A 15513-nucleotide genomic window follows, 5' to 3' on the forward strand; every position below is an offset into this window, starting at 1 on the left:
GTTTGGGTTTGTGTTCTGACTTGTCTAAAGCATTGGTTTCAAAGTGTTCCATGTACAGGTTTGCGATGACCGGTGAGAGGGGTGATCCCATAGGTGCTCCTTCTATCTGTTTGTATCTTTGTCCATTGTGGATGAAGTACGTGTTGGTTAGGCAGTGGTTGGTCAGGTCCAAGATGTATTTGGGGGGATTGTATTTGTTTTGAATAGCTGTCAAGGCTTCATTAATGGGCACTTGTGTGAAGAGAGATACAACATCGAAGCTCACAAGTAGGTCATTAGGATGTAGGTTTTGCTTCTTTATTGTTTCTATGAACTGGAAGGAGTTTGGTACGTGTGAAGAGATGGATTCTGCATAGGGCTGAAGTTGCTTGGCGAGAAATTTAGCGAGATTTTGTAGAGGTGAGCCTATGGAGCTGACTATTGGTCTGAGTGGTGTTCCTTCTTTGTGTATCTTGGGGAGGCCGTAGAGTTTGGGGCATCTGGATGATTTTTCTCTGGGGATGATTCTTAGCTGGATTTCTTCACTGATAGGAGAGGCTTTTATTTTGGATTTGGTGGTTTTTTCCAGATAGGTGGTGGGATCTGTTTTTATAGGTTTGTAGGCAGGATCTTGGAGTAGCTTTGATAGTTTTGCTTGGTAGTCCGATGTGTTCATCACCACTGTGGCATTACCTTTGTCTGCTGGGAGAATGATTATGTTGTTGTCTTTCCTCAGGTTGGTGAGTGCTTTCTGTTATATATATATAATATATATATAGGTACCTCGGGTTACATGTTACATACGCTTCAGGTTACAGACTCCGCTGACCCAGAAATAGTACCTCGACTTAAGAACTTTGCTTCAAGATGAGAGCAGAAATCGTGCTCTGGCGGCGCGGCAGCAGCAGGAGGCCCCATTAACTAAAGTGGTGCTTCAGGTTAAGAACAGTTTCAGGTTAAGTACGGACCTGCGGAATGAATTAAGTACTTAACCCGAGGTATCACTGTGTATGTATGTGTGTGTGTGTGTGTGTGTGTGTGTGTATATATATATATATATATATATATGCAGGTTTTGGTGTCCTCGGGTGTCTTCCCGTGTAAAAGTTGGGGTGTCTAGGCGACGTTTCGACGAGGTCTCACTCGTCATCTTCAGGCTGGTGCTTTTCGGCTTCAAGCACCAGCCTGAAGATGACGAGTGAGACCTCGTCGAAACGTCGCCTAGACACCCCAACTTTTACACGGGAAGACACCCGAGGACACCAAAACCTGCATTCCTGTACCCGTGAAAATCTACGAAAGCATATATATATATATATATATATTTAAAATCCATGCTTTGGGGTAAAATACATTTAGAAATGCATACATCTCAACAACACAAACACATATTGAAATACTTACTTTGGGATTAATTTGAAAATAAATTTTCATATCAATGCAGATTAGTTAATTATTGATTAATGCAGAAGATGGGAACACATTTTTTGTGAATGAGTGCATGCCAAATTGACCCGAATTGTCAATAGGTGGATCCATGTCTCCTGTAGACAACTCAGGAAACCATTCTGCAAATAAAAACAAACAAACAAACCCTAGAATAGTCTTGCTTCTTCCTTCACAGCATATAAGAGCATGATAACGCTCAGCCTTCTTAATTAGATGACATTTTACAGAGTACTCTAAATGGGAACAAATGACTATTGGCACACAATGCCGTGTTGTATTTTACTATGTGTATTAGTTTAATATGCAGGGTATTTGCACAATAAGGTTGTAACTCTGTTTGCATTGCTCCAGTTGATAGCTCTGTAAACGCCAGAATAAAATAAATCGTAAGGTTTCATTTCTTCCTATTTTTGTTGTTGTTGTTGAAAAAAAAATATCCAATTGTTCATTACCAATTTACTGCAGAATTACATTTCAACATGCTTGCTATTCCTTCAATGTATGTGGGGAGGGAGAAAGTAAATATTTCCTCAGACAACAAACTCGTGGCTCAGATAAGATTATCTTTGCAATTCTGCCCTTGGGCTGAAAGGAGAAGGGTAGAAGAACATTCCCCCCCATTCTTTGTTCAGTTTTGCAATCCTTGCTTTCCTCTACAGTCATACCTTGGTTTGAATGTGCTTCAGGTTGAGTGCGTTCGAGTTGCGCTCCACAGCAACCCGGAAGTAATGGAGCGCGTTGCTTCCGGTTTCACCCCTCGTGCATGCGCAGACGCTCAAAATGACGTCACACGCATGCGCGGAAGCGGCAAAACGCGACCTGCGCACGTGCAAATGCAGTGTCGCATCTTACGTTGGGTTCAGGATGCGAACAGGGCTCCGGATGGATCCCATTCGCATCCCGAGGTACCACTGTGCAGTGGTACCTCGGGTTAAGTACTGGTTAAGTATGTTCTGGAGATCCGTTCTTAACCTGAAACTGTTCTTAACCTGAAGCACCACTTTAGTTAATTGGGCCTCCTGCTGCTGCCGCACCGCCAGAGCACGATTTCTGTTCTCATCCTGAAGCAAAGTTCTTAACCCGAGGTACTATTTCTGGGTTAGCGGAGTCTGTAACCTGAAGCGAATGTAACCTGAAGCGTATGTAACCCGAGGTACCACTGTAATACTAAGAGTCAAAACAATCTCCTAACCAGTGCTGACCCTACCTTTAAGCAGTTTGTGGCAGATGCTGGCAAGCGGGCAGCACTTGAAGGCCATTGTTGCGTGTACCACATGAGATGCCCTGCATCTCCCCAGTGGGGCAGCAGTAAACTACTAGAACATTTGAAAAAGCTAAGCAGGGTCTGGTATGGTTTCAAATTGGATGGGGGACTGTGTGTTGAGATGACTCTCAGGGTCCCTTCCAACTCACAGTTGCCTCATCTTAAAATCTCATCGCAGGAGGCATTATATATATGGCCCTGCTTGCAACAGAAGTACAGAACTTACAGTGCAATCCTTAACAGTGTCTTCTCAGAAGTAAAGCTTATTGAATTCACTGGGGCTATAGCTTGTTTAGCTTATACGTAAATCCGGCACTGACTGTAGTTATGCTGCACAAACCAAGTTCTGCTTGCGCAACAGGGCTTGTTTGGTATTATTCTCATAAAAGAATGGTTTCAGTTGCAATCTTAAGCCCACTTATCTGGGAGTAAGCTTAGGGCCCCACTCTCTTGGGGGCCCCCCAAAAAATTAAAGGAAAACAACAACAACAACAACAACAACAACAACAACAACAACAACAACTGGATGTACATTTCCAAAATATAAGATAAAAAACAAATAAAACCTACATACAGCAACAGAGTTTTGTGTTGTGTAGGCTCCTATGACGTAAGTAATGGGCCCTGCCTGCTATCCTGCTCCCTAAAATATCCCTGATTTGCTCATCTCTATATATAGGATGCCTACATTCTGCATGTGCAAATGGCTTTAGGTCCATACTTAGGTCCATAAATTAGGTCTATTAGGTCCATAAATTAACATATAGCCTATATTCAACCCAAAAAACAGTGACAATTTGTTGTTGCCAATGAAGAGCTGGACATATAAAGGGCCCCATTACCTTCAGTAGCCTACAGCCTCATCAAACCTAAATCCGGCCATGGCTACAACCCCTTCATTTTGTTTTATGTCGTTCTGTGTGCTCCGTGTTTCCTTAGCATTCACACATGTGCTTTTACACCCATGTACATCTAGAGACAAGATGAATTTCCCCCTTGAGAGGTTTTGCTTCTAGAGACTAAGAGGAGGGGTCTGAAACCAGAAGCATGACAAGTTGCAAAAAGTCAGTTGAAAAAGGCATGCCACAAATCTTTACTGATTTATCAGGGAGAGTTGCCAGAAAAAGTTGGCCTTTTCCTTGCAGACAGAGATAGCTGGAGATGTGCTTTTAACGCACGATCATATCATGATGACACAACCTTGATGGCAGAAAGTGAGGAGGAATTAAAGAACCTTTTAATGGGGGTGAAAGAAGAGAGCGCAAAATATGGTCTGAAGCTCAACATCAAAAAAACGAAGATCATGGCCACTGGTCCCATCACCTCCTGGCAAATAGAAGGGGAAGAAATGGAGGTAGTGAGAGATTTTACTTTCTTGGGCTCCATGATCACTGCAGATGGTGACAGCAGCCACGAAATTAAAAGACGCCTGCTTCTTGGGAGAAGGGCAATGACAGGCCTAGATAGCATCTTGAGAAGTAGAGACATCACCTTGCCAACAAAGGTTCGTATAGTTAAAGCTATGGTTTTCCCAGTAGTGATGTATGGAAGTGAGAGCTGGACCATAAAGAAGGCTGATCGCCGAAGAATTGATGCTTTTGAATTATGGTGCTGGAGGAGACTCTTGAGAGTCCCATGGACTGCAAGAAGATCAAACCGATCCATTCTGAAGGAAATCAGCCCTGAGTGCTCACTGGAAGGACAGATTGTGAAGCTGAGGCTCCAATACTTTGGCCACCTCATGAGAAGAGAAGACTCCCTGGAAAAGACCCTGATGCTGGGAAAGATGGAGGGCACAAGGAGAAGGGGACGACAGAGGACGAGATGGTTGGATAGTGTTTTCGAGGTTACCAGCATGAGTTTGAACAAACTGCGGGAGGCAGTGGAGGACAGGAGTGCCTGGCGTTCTCTGGTCCATGGGGTCACGAAGAGTCGGACACGACTAAACGACTAAACAACAACAACATATCATGCAGTTCAGGTTGGAATGTGGTTAAGGTTGGGCCTTTTTAAACTTTCCTAAGAACCTTTCCCTATTTCTGTGGAATTTTTTTTGGTCTTCCCAGTGAACCCTGAACTCCAAATATTAGCTAACTGACATTACTTGCTGCTCTCCCCAAATCCCCAACTCTCCTGCAATCAGGTGCAAAAAAGAGAAACAGACACTAAGAATCCCAAGCCTTCGGTGTTGTGACTAGTCACATTAGCTGCTAACAATGTATATAGCTCAAGCAGCATTCTGTTCTGCCTAGAAGTGAAAGTAACAGAGGAGTGATTAAAAAGAGAGAGTGAATAAGAGAGTCCAAAGTTAGACAGCTGCCGTGTTGTCCGAAGCACATGGTAATTCAGCGGAGGAGATCAAAGGATGTGATGTCACTTTATAGAGAACAGAGAAACAGGTCAGGCGAGCCCAGGTAACTCGGGAAGGCAGGTTGCTAATTATTCCCAGAAGAAAGTAAGGTGTACGGTTACATTGCTACAGTAGGAAGTCAGGAGGTCAAACTTCCCCAGTCACCGACTCAGCTGGGCACTGCCTGGTTTCTCCGCAAAGATCCTGCTGTCCCCCCCCCCCACACACAATCCTTAGAACATGGGTGAGAAAGAAAAGAGCTTCGCAAATCCCCCCTTGCAAGGTAAGTGCGTGCAAGCAGTGAGATCACCTTTGTTGTCTGCGAGGAACAGGGATTAGGTTTGAGGCGGTTAATGTTTAGCTCTCGGAAGCTACAGGCAGCTGCTGTCTGTCATCCCTGGTGAAGCTTTGCGCCTGCACGTGGATGCGTTCCCTGGGAAAGAGGGGAAAACCCGGTCCCTTCCTGCGATCCTTTTATGTTCTCTTTTTCTTGGAAGTGCCTCCTCGATTCCGAGGAGTTGTGCTGAGTTGGACTGTGTTTTTGAAAGGACTGGGAAACATGCCATTCTTGGATGAAAGTCAGCATTTAGCTTCCGGTTCCTTGTGGTTGTTGCAGGTTATATTTTGCGGTTTGCAGTTTCCTTGAGTTGGAGGACTGTCTTCAGTTTGCAATGAGGAAAAAGTTAACTTGAGGACATGGCGTATCAAAATCCAGGAAAATATACGCACTTGCAAATTTACTGGTGCTCCTATCAGCGGAAGAACTAATTTGACTTGTAACAGTTATTTTGCAGAGCCAGCTAGACCAGTCCTAGACATGTTTACTTAGTTGCAGTCCCTGTTAAAATTCAATAGGACCTGCTTACCGGTAAATAGGCTTTTGCATGTTGCTGTACAACGTACATTGTCAAACTTGGCGGTGACATATGAAACAATGGCTTATCTTCATGACAGATGATTCTGGATTGGTGCGTACATAGCCAACTGTATGGTGAATACAAATTCTTCCTTGGCAACCAGGCAAACTTTGCACACATTGCTGTGCTTCTATCTCCTCCACCCCCCATTCCTCTTTTTTGGCCCCCAAATAACTAAGATCCATACCTGTGGGCAGGTAAGCAAATGTCTGGGGAAGCTGTTTCATAACAAAGCTTTGCTGAATGCCATCTGAATGGGCCGGGGTGGTGGTGGTGGTGGAAATGGAAGTGGGGAAACTCCCTAGCCCCATTTTATTATTGTTGCATTTTTAGAAAAATCAAAGAGCACAAAATTTGTTTTAAAAATGCTTCTCACTCAGGTGTGACTATACCCGCAGATCAGAGCCATGAGGCCGGTTAGGTGACATGACTGCCGATATGGTTCCCTCTTTTTAGTGGCTCCTTTAGGAAGACCCAGCCACTTCGGGATGATGGATGGAGGCACAGCTAAGGAAGCTGTGGGGTACATTAATTAAAAGAATGCCTCAGAATTCCTTAAACCAGGAAAGTGGAGATAGCATACAGAATTTGTTCAGGGCGAAACAAATAGGCAAGGTTTGTGACTTGGCTAGGCCAAGGGCCAAGTAAGAGCCAAGATGGCAGCTCTAGCAGATGGCTCCAGATGATGATGATAGAAATAATTTATTTCCAACCCGCCCATCTGGCTGGGTTTCCCCAGCAACTTTAGGTGGCTTTCAACAGAACATTAAAACAGAATAAAACTTCAAACATTAAAACCTGCTCTAAACAGGGCTCCCTTCAGATGTCTTCTAAAGGTCGGATAGTTGTTTATTTCCTTGACATCTGATGGGAGGGCATTGCACAGGGCGGGCGACACTACCGAGACGAGAGATCTGCTGAACCTCTTGGTGTGAAAATTAGCAGAGGGGGCCTGCTTGGTAGTTCTACCATCCATCTTCATAAGTTTTTTGGGGGGGGGCTGGGGGCTGAGAGAAGTTATCATCTGTGGTGCTCCCTAAGCTGTGGAACTATCTCTTACAGAGGTGCACCTGGGACCCTCATTGCATAGTATATGCTTTTGACACCTGATATATATTGTGGGACGCGGGTGGTGCTGTGGTCTAAACCACAGAGCCTAGGGCTTGCCGATCGGAAGGTTGGTGGTTCGAATCCCCGTGATGGGGTGAGCTCCTGTTTTTCAGTCCCTGCTCCTGCCAACCTAGCAGTTCGAACGCACATCAAAGTGCACGTAGATAAATAGGTACCGCTCTGGTGGAAAGTTAAATGGCATTCCTGTGTGCTGCTCTGGTTTTGCCAGAAGCGGCTTAGTCATGCTGGCCACATGACTCGGAAAAGCTGTCTGCAGAAAAACGTCAGCTTCCTCAGCCAGTAAAGTGAGATGAGTGCCGCGACCCCAGAGTCATTCACGGCTGGACTTAACTGTCAGGGGTCCTTTGCCTTTTTTATATATATATTGGAACTTACCCTATCCTCTTGATTGTAATCTGTATTTTCAAATTGTTATAACCTGTCCTGGGACCTTATGGTGAAAGGTGGATAAGAAATAAATAATGAAATAATATTTGCATGCAAAATTATTAAAGAAAAAAAGTGGATAGAGGGAGGGAAGGAGAGGAAAAAACAACAAGAAGAGAACAACCCACTCACAGCAACACTCTAAACATCAGTTCAGTATTACTGTTTTGCACATACTGATGGATGCATGCCATCCAAATGTTTGACTAGGTACTGTATCCAAGTGAAACTGGTGTTTATAAAAAGTGCATTCAAATGTAGCAAGAGTGTTAAGATCTGCAGACCATTTCAAAATAGATGGTAGGTATTTATCCTTCCAGGTTCAAAGTATTTTATCAGCCTTAAGGGCTCACAAAATCATTATTATTATTTTTTTGTTGCTGTGTTGTTAATTCTCACACCATGGGAATGTGATTTAAAAGCGCGCAACACAGAGACATCTGTGAATATCAAAGATTTCACCAGTGCAAAATGGAAATGGACAAGAAGTTGAGAACAACACAAAACATCCCTGGATGCACCTCCAGCATCTATCTGAATTAGATAACGTCTTCCTAAGGAGATGTTGTGTTGAGTCCATTCTACTCAGATTATCAATATTTGAAACTTCAATCTCTGTTTTAAATCTGATGATAATGTTAATGATAAAAGCATTTTTGCAAAGCATTTCCCCTAATATAATACATTTTTTACACATTACTTTCACACACACACACGTGTGACACTTTGCCTTAATACACTTATTTCTGAATGCATTTTTGAGTTGGCGTACTGCATCACACATTTCAGAGAGGTGTGAATCTTAAAAGACAGCCGCACATCACTTTGCATATTGGTTTGGGAAATGGGAATTGAACCATCCCCCTCCCCTTGTGTTCACTCGCTGCAGATGTGTTTATCCAGGGAGCTGGTAACGTAACTTTAGAGGGAGACTTCTGCCTTTTTGGTTTTTTGCTCTCCTTATCTCTCCACCACCTTGAGCAAGCATTTCAGATTGTGATGGTGAAATATGCAGATGCTCATTTTCATGTGGATTAACGTGAAGCCTAAAGCAAGCAGGGTGTGGTTTTTGGAACAGGTAGAAAGTAAACACCAAATAATAGGCCTTTTGATGGCTGCTTGTTTCAAATTGGCACATAATTCAAAGACTTTATGTATCTGAGGAAGTTTGAGGTAATTTCTTGTATTTATAGCCTGTCTTTCTCCCATCATGAAGTCTAAAGGCATTGGTTCCACATTTAGACATTGTGGAAACTCAGACTTGTTTAGCTTCCAACAGCTTCCTAATTCTTCAGATCACACCCCTGGACTTAATATACATATTAGGGTGTGGAACCAGATTTCCACACATATTCATTGTCTCTATTTTCCTGGGATGTGGTTGTTGTTGTTGTAAATAAATTAATTTTAAAAAGCTGGTAGTTAAAAGCCATTCAGAAATACAATAGAATTAAGAATGTGTAGAGCACATATGGCATTCTTCACCTGATTATTTGACGGCACATGATGCAATGCACAGAGGGGGCTGTGGGACCCCACCACAATATTGGTCCTAACTCCAGCATCACACACTTCTTTGGTAACTCAGCGGTCAGTGTGACATTTGAAAGGAAAGCCATTGAGTTTTATCCAGTGCTGCCATTCCTCTTTTGCTTGTGCAACAGAACACCCGTCTCGTCTCTCCCATGCAGTCCCTGCCCCCCCCCCCCCCCGAAAATCTGCATCCAGGGTTGGTTCTCCCACTGGGCAGAATGAGGTGTCATTCTCAGGTGCCAGATAGATGCCTGAGAAGAAAGCTGTGTGTGCCACACGGGCTGCCGTGCACCCTTAAGTGAGTGTGCTGCCATCAGTGGAGGACGCCTTCCCATTGCCACTGTTAAGTGAGAATCAAATGCTAGTCTGTTGGCTATCATGCATAGAAAGTGATGCATGTCTGGGGATGGAAGGCTAGCCTGTCAACTTCAGTTTCTCATTCACAGAGAGAGCCAGTGTGGTGTAGTGGTTAAGAGTGGTAGTCTTGTAATCTGGGGAACCGGGTTCGTGTCTCCGCTCCTCCACATGCAGCTGCCGGGTGACCTTGGGCCAGTCACACTTCTTTGAAGTCTCTCAGCCCCACTCACCTCACAGAGTGTTTGTTGTGGGGGAGGAAGGGAAAGCAGATTGTTAGCCGCTTTGAGACTCCTGAAGGGGAGTGAAAGGCGGGATATCAAATCCAAACTCTTCTTCTTTTTCTTCTTATCCAGTCTTGAATTCATTTCACCCCATTTCTGCAGCAGTTGAAATTGCGAAAATTCACCAGCCTTTTAGTGCAAACGTCTCCTAATGAAAACGTTTTTGTATGCAGTTTTGTATGCATGTTCCCCCCTTTTGCTACTTTAATGTTTTCCTATTCAACTTTCACTGGTATATTGATTTTTATGCATATTCCCCATAATACACACTTTTTTAAAAAAAAAAAAGGAAAAAAAGGCTTGGAGAACTGCATCACAAAATGTGTAGATTTCAGTTCTCATATTATTTCAGAATGTGTGAATCTGAGAGGTTTGCTTTTATAAATGCAAACAGAATTGAACTCCCCCCCCGCCATCGCAGTGTTGGCAGTGAGGCAATGCCATGTCCATCAACTCGGGCCACACCAAAGCCGGCTTGAAGACACCCCTGCCCAGCTAGTGCCAACCGTATGTTTCATGCCCTTCAGAAATAGATGGCAAGAGTTTTCTCATCCGCTTCAGAGCAGCTGTAAAGCCTCTGCTTAGCATATGCATTTGCATTGTCGAAAACTTTTTAATTGGATGCAACGACAGATGCACAAAGCGCTCGGGCGAAGAGGGGTGGCATGTCACCGTGGTGCCGCTACGATTGAAACAAACACAGCCTAATTGACAAATCATACTGCAACCTGCAAATATTGATTTTACGGTGCGTGGGGTGGGGGGAGAGCTAAAGTACAGCAAGGTTAACTGTTTTGCCCAGAGTGGTATACCGTGTCAGCTGTGGAGCACTAGAAATAGAACCGAGAGCTCCAGCTTTCCATCCCTGTGCTCCTGTGCTCACTTGGTTTTAGGAGCCTTTCCAACATTCACAGCTGTGCCGGCCTGATTGTCTCTTAGCATAGCATCCCTGCTAATGCAGCGTGAGCTGAAGGTAACACCATCCCAGTGCAATGAGAAGCGGAAGGAAAAGAGTGAAATGAATGGTTTTGGGGGTCTAGTTGAGAAACAAACTCTTAAAAAAAGAATGCATCAAAATGAGTGTTAAAATATGTTTTGAAATGTGTTGTTTTATGAGAAAATGCATTCAAAATGTGCATTTAAATGCTAGTTAGGTGTACATTTCCATGCAGTTTTTTTTTTAATGTGGGTTGATGCCAAACAGGGGGGAGGGGGTGTTCTGCATGTAAAGCATATTCTTTGCTAGTGAGCTATCGTCTGTCTACACCTGTGTTATGCTTATTCCCAGCTGTGCTGCCTGAAATCCTTTTTAAACTGGGAGATACCTTTCAGCTATGGAACCTCCAGCCTCGGATATAGTGCTACTAATACATGATTAAACAAGCCATCATCCTCTCCCCTGCATTGCAATGGGGAAAGCTCCCATTGGCGCATAGGTGTTGACGTTTCCCTTTTTTAAAGGGAAATTCCCTTATTCCGAATAGGATTCCTCGCAAGAAAAGGGAAAAGCTGACAGCTATGCATTGGTGTAAATAGTAACTCTCCCCTTCCCCACAAGGTTAAGTACAAACATGAGTGAGATGTTCCTCACACCAAATAAAATAATAATAATAATAATAATAATAGTAGTAGTTTATTATTTATACCCCGCCCATCTGGCTGGGTTTCCCCATCCTCTCTGGGCGGCTCCCAGATTAAAAACAGAATAAAACATCAAACATTAAAAACTTCCCTTAACAGGGCTGCCTTCAGATGTCTTCTAAAAGTCGGGTGGTTGTTTATTTCCTTGACATCTGATGGGAGGGCGTTCCACAGGGCGGGCGCCACTACTGAAAAGGCCATCTGCACACACACTTGCTAATGAAACATTTAGCATATGCCTAATTGTCTTTTTAAAACAAGTGGATTATTTCCTTTTCATAAAAGTGTACTGGATCAGGCCAATGGCCCACCTAGTCCAGCACTCTGTCCTCACAGACCCCCTAGGAAACACACACACACACACACACACACACACACACACACACACACACACTGACTAACTAACCAGTGAAACCATGATCTTTAATACTGGCCACTGCTGGGTAGATTATGCCATGAAGGAATGGATAAACAGACCAGTTTCTTAGCTATAGTTTGTTAGCGACTTTCTCAATAAAGTTGGCTAGACACTCCCTCCCCAAATGAAAACAACATAGCCTAGGGGGAAATGGTGATTGTTGCCCAAGTGGCTCATGTTCTATCAGTTTTCAGGTATCTGTTGATACCTGCAACTTGCATTCAATACAGACAACCTGCCACATCAGGGTTTGTGCTTTGTCTGGAGCGAATGGCGTGAATTTCCTTTGCATGTTGGGTTCAATTACATGGAGCCAATCACTGACCTACGATGGAGACGAGGGACCTGGGGCCCACCAGATGATGTTGGACTACAACTCCCATCATCATTGACCATGCTGGCTGGGGTTTATGAGAGATATAGTCCAGAAGTATCTGGGGGACCATAGATTCCCCTCCCTTGGCCTAGATGGGGTGGTCCACAGAAATCATAAAACATTATTTCCAAATAATGTGGAATCATGGGAAGATGCCAAGGAGTCAGACCTTTGGTCCATCCAATGGTCTTTCCTGAGTGGAAGGGGCTCTCCAAGCTGGTGCTGGTGATTGAACCAGGGACGTCTTGCATGCAAACTGCATGCTGTACCACTGAGGCATACTCTAGCTTGAAATTGGTATTTGCTGCATCACTTACTGAACTAGGTAAAGGTAAAGGGACCCCTGACCATCAGGTCCAGTCGCGGACGACTCTGGGGTTGTGGCACTCATCTCGCTTTATTGGCCGAGGGAGCTGGCATACAGCTTCCGGGTCATGTGGCCAGCATGACTAAGCCGCTTCTGACGAACCAGAGCAGCGCACGGAAATGCCGTTTATCTTCCCGCTGGAGCGGTACCTATTTATCTACTTGCACTTTGATGTGCTTTCGAACTGCTAGGTTGGCAGGAGCAGCGACCGAGCAACGGGAGCTCACCCCGTTGCGGGGATTCGAACCGCGACCTTCTGATTGGCAAGCCCTAGGCTCTGTGGTTTAACCCACAGCGCCACCCGTGTCCCAGTTACTGAACTAGCTGGTGTCTATACCCATATTTGAAGGGGGGGTACCATAATCCTGCAGTTAGCACACATGTGGCTTAGGCCTGCTCGAATAGTCCCACAGCTAGCTAAACTTCTTCAAATTGCTGTTGCTACCTGACTTGACTAGCGGGTATCTCCAAAGCTTTACTCAATATCCGTGCAGCTAGCTAAAGCTATCCATTAGTTTCAACCTCTCCTTTTGAAGATTGACGCATAACCACTTTTTTCCCCCAGTTGGGGAGGTTCCAGTTTCAGTGGGCTGTATACCATTAAAATTTTACAAGAATGCATTTGGTTGTGAGCACGTGGTGTTCCTTGCTTTATTTTATGTAGGGTGTTTTTCCCCGATTTCACTGCTTCAAAGCATAAGGGTACATTGTAAACTTTTATTCCAGACTTTTTAATAATTCAACCGGTGGCCCCAAGCCAAAGCATCGCCAGATTTTGCCGCCTCCGCTCCCCAACCCTTCTCAATAATACGTGAAGATGTCCTATGGCAAGTTTCTGATCTGCCCACATTTTTTACCACATAAAAGTTGTGTAGGGTTTATGAGCTTGGCACTGCTGCTTTTGCACACCCCCTGGATGGCTTATGATTCCACTCAATCCCTATGGGCTTCATCCTGTCCACTGTGGATGCAGGGTCCATGTGTTGGAGAGATACCCAGAAGGCCTGCCACATTCCTTCCTTCATCCAAGTACAACAGAGCCCTGCATTTAGACACACAGCACCAGAATGGGAGGCAACATCAAGAGATCTAGATTATTACAGTGTTACCTTGGTTCCCAAACGCCAAAAACCCTGAAGTAAGTGTTCCGGTTTCTGAACATTTTTTGGTAGCCGAACATCTGATGCGAATGTCAGCTATTGTTTCTGGGGTGCCTGCACCAGTCAGAAGCTGTGCCTTGGTTTTTCAATATTTTGGAAGTCAAACGGACTTCCGGAACGGATTAAATTTGGTACTTTTGTTTTTGCTATTTATTTTGTGTTTTTGAGGCTTTTCCGGTTGATTTGTTTTTGGGACTGTGTGGATGAGAATTTTTATCATCTACAATACTATCTTATTTATTTTATTGTACAATACATTGATTATTGCTTTCATTTCTTGGGTCTCGTTATATAGTACAATCCATGTTAAATTACTGTTTTAGGGGTTGTTTTTAAAAGTCTGGAACAAATTAATCAATTTTGCATTACTTTCTATGAGAAAGCGTGCCTTGGTTTTGGAACACTTTGGTTTTGGAAGGAACTTCCAGAACGGAATAAGTTTGAGAACCAGGGTACCACTGTGCCTTGTTTGTGGGCATCTCAGAGACATTCAATTGGGCAGTTGTATGTGTGTGGGGGGGAGATTCTGGATTATATGAACTTTTGTTATGATCCATTAACAGTTAAAAAAACCACAACATATTGGGGTAAGTCTTCTTGGAAGAGCCCGTGCTGTTATACAGAAATGCCAAGGACTGACTCTGTAGCCTTAGGTGCTCTACAGCTGGACCCTACACATTATATAGACCTTTTATGAACTTCATAAGCAAACACAGCACAAAAGGAGCTGGGAGGGCAACATTGTAAGGCTACATCATCCTGGGCATTGTTGAGATTCGACCCCGAATTTTGTCACATGATGGTGGTGGCACGATCATAAAAACCCAGGAAAACTCCCCCAGTTTCCCCAAGTTGAAACAACATGGAAATGAGTGCTAAACTTCCCCTAGATTCCACTAGATTTCCAAAAGTAGTTTTCAGGTTGTGTGAAAGATCGCATAAAATGTGAAACCGAGCAAGAAAACATCAGGGAAATGGAATAAAGTGCCATCTAAATGCAGCAGTTGAGGCACATTAAAATAATTGTTCTGTCCCCTTAAGTACAATTCAGCTTCCACCACCCCCTAATTGCTTTCCCTTGCTTCAAACCAGTAAAGTTCCCATTCTCTCTCTTCTGCAGTCTAGGCTCGATACATAACACGCGAGAGACGGTTTCTGAATAGCTGACTTTTATATATTGAAAGGGCAAGCGGCCATTGTAGCTTTATTCTGGCATTCCTGGGAGTATGCCATTGTGCCATTGTGCTCTAATGCACGGGCACAATCAAACCCTGAACAGTTCGCAAAGAGTTTCCTGAATCACTGTCATCAGTCTGCAACATAACGCAGATAGGTCCCCCACCCTACCATTCCCCTATCAGCAACTGCTTTCCTCCTGCCTTTCTCCTTTTGTTGTTTTTTGTTTAAATCAAACCCGAAGGGGAGCTCCGTGAAGCTTGAAAGCCAGCTCACTAGTACTCTGTGCTTTTATTTGCTCATAATTAGGTGCAAACCTTTCTGCCCATCTCGGATCAATGTCAGTGAGCAGCAGCTGCTTCTTGGAAACAGTACAGAAGACTGAGTAACAGTGTGCATGTTTTGCTTTGTGCAAAACCCAAGGCATACATTCCTAGATCGCCTTCTCGCGTTCCTCTGGGCTAGTTTTGATTTGAAATTTCAAGCTACCAGGCTGAGGTCTTTGAGTGCCTGTCAAATGTCCGAAATCAGAGATGAGATCCAGGTACACCTGGAGAAGATCAGTGAGGAGTTTTTCATGTTCTACAAGCTTTTGGCAGAAGCCAGGGATTAAGCTCCAAGGGCTCTCTCTTGTTGTTGTTGTTTAGTCGTTTAGTCGTGTCCGACTCTTCTGACCCCATGGACCAGA

The 15513-nt window shown here is 44.1% G+C and overlaps 1 protein-coding gene across 5 annotated transcripts in view; it reads left to right on the plus strand.

Annotated features, from left to right (window-relative positions):
- Positions 1-15513, plus strand: part of NAALADL2 (N-acetylated alpha-linked acidic dipeptidase like 2) — a 797888-nt gene that overhangs the window by 246578 nt on the left and 535797 nt on the right. The window contains exon 1 of one of the 5 annotated variants that reach the window (XM_083739412.1): positions 5119-5325. The exons of the other annotated variants lie outside the window; for them this stretch is intronic. Within the exon in view, the coding sequence (XP_083595538.1) occupies positions 5283-5325 (43 nt within the window). The 5' untranslated portion in view covers positions 5119-5282. Of the gene's footprint in view, positions 1-5118; positions 5326-15513 lie in introns of those variants that run through there. 5 annotated transcript variants of the gene reach the window in all.

Source organism: Podarcis gaigeae (assembly GCF_964106915.1).
Source record: "Podarcis gaigeae genome assembly, chromosome: 5".
Classification (NCBI taxonomy): Eukaryota; Metazoa; Chordata; class Lepidosauria; order Squamata; family Lacertidae; genus Podarcis; species Podarcis gaigeae.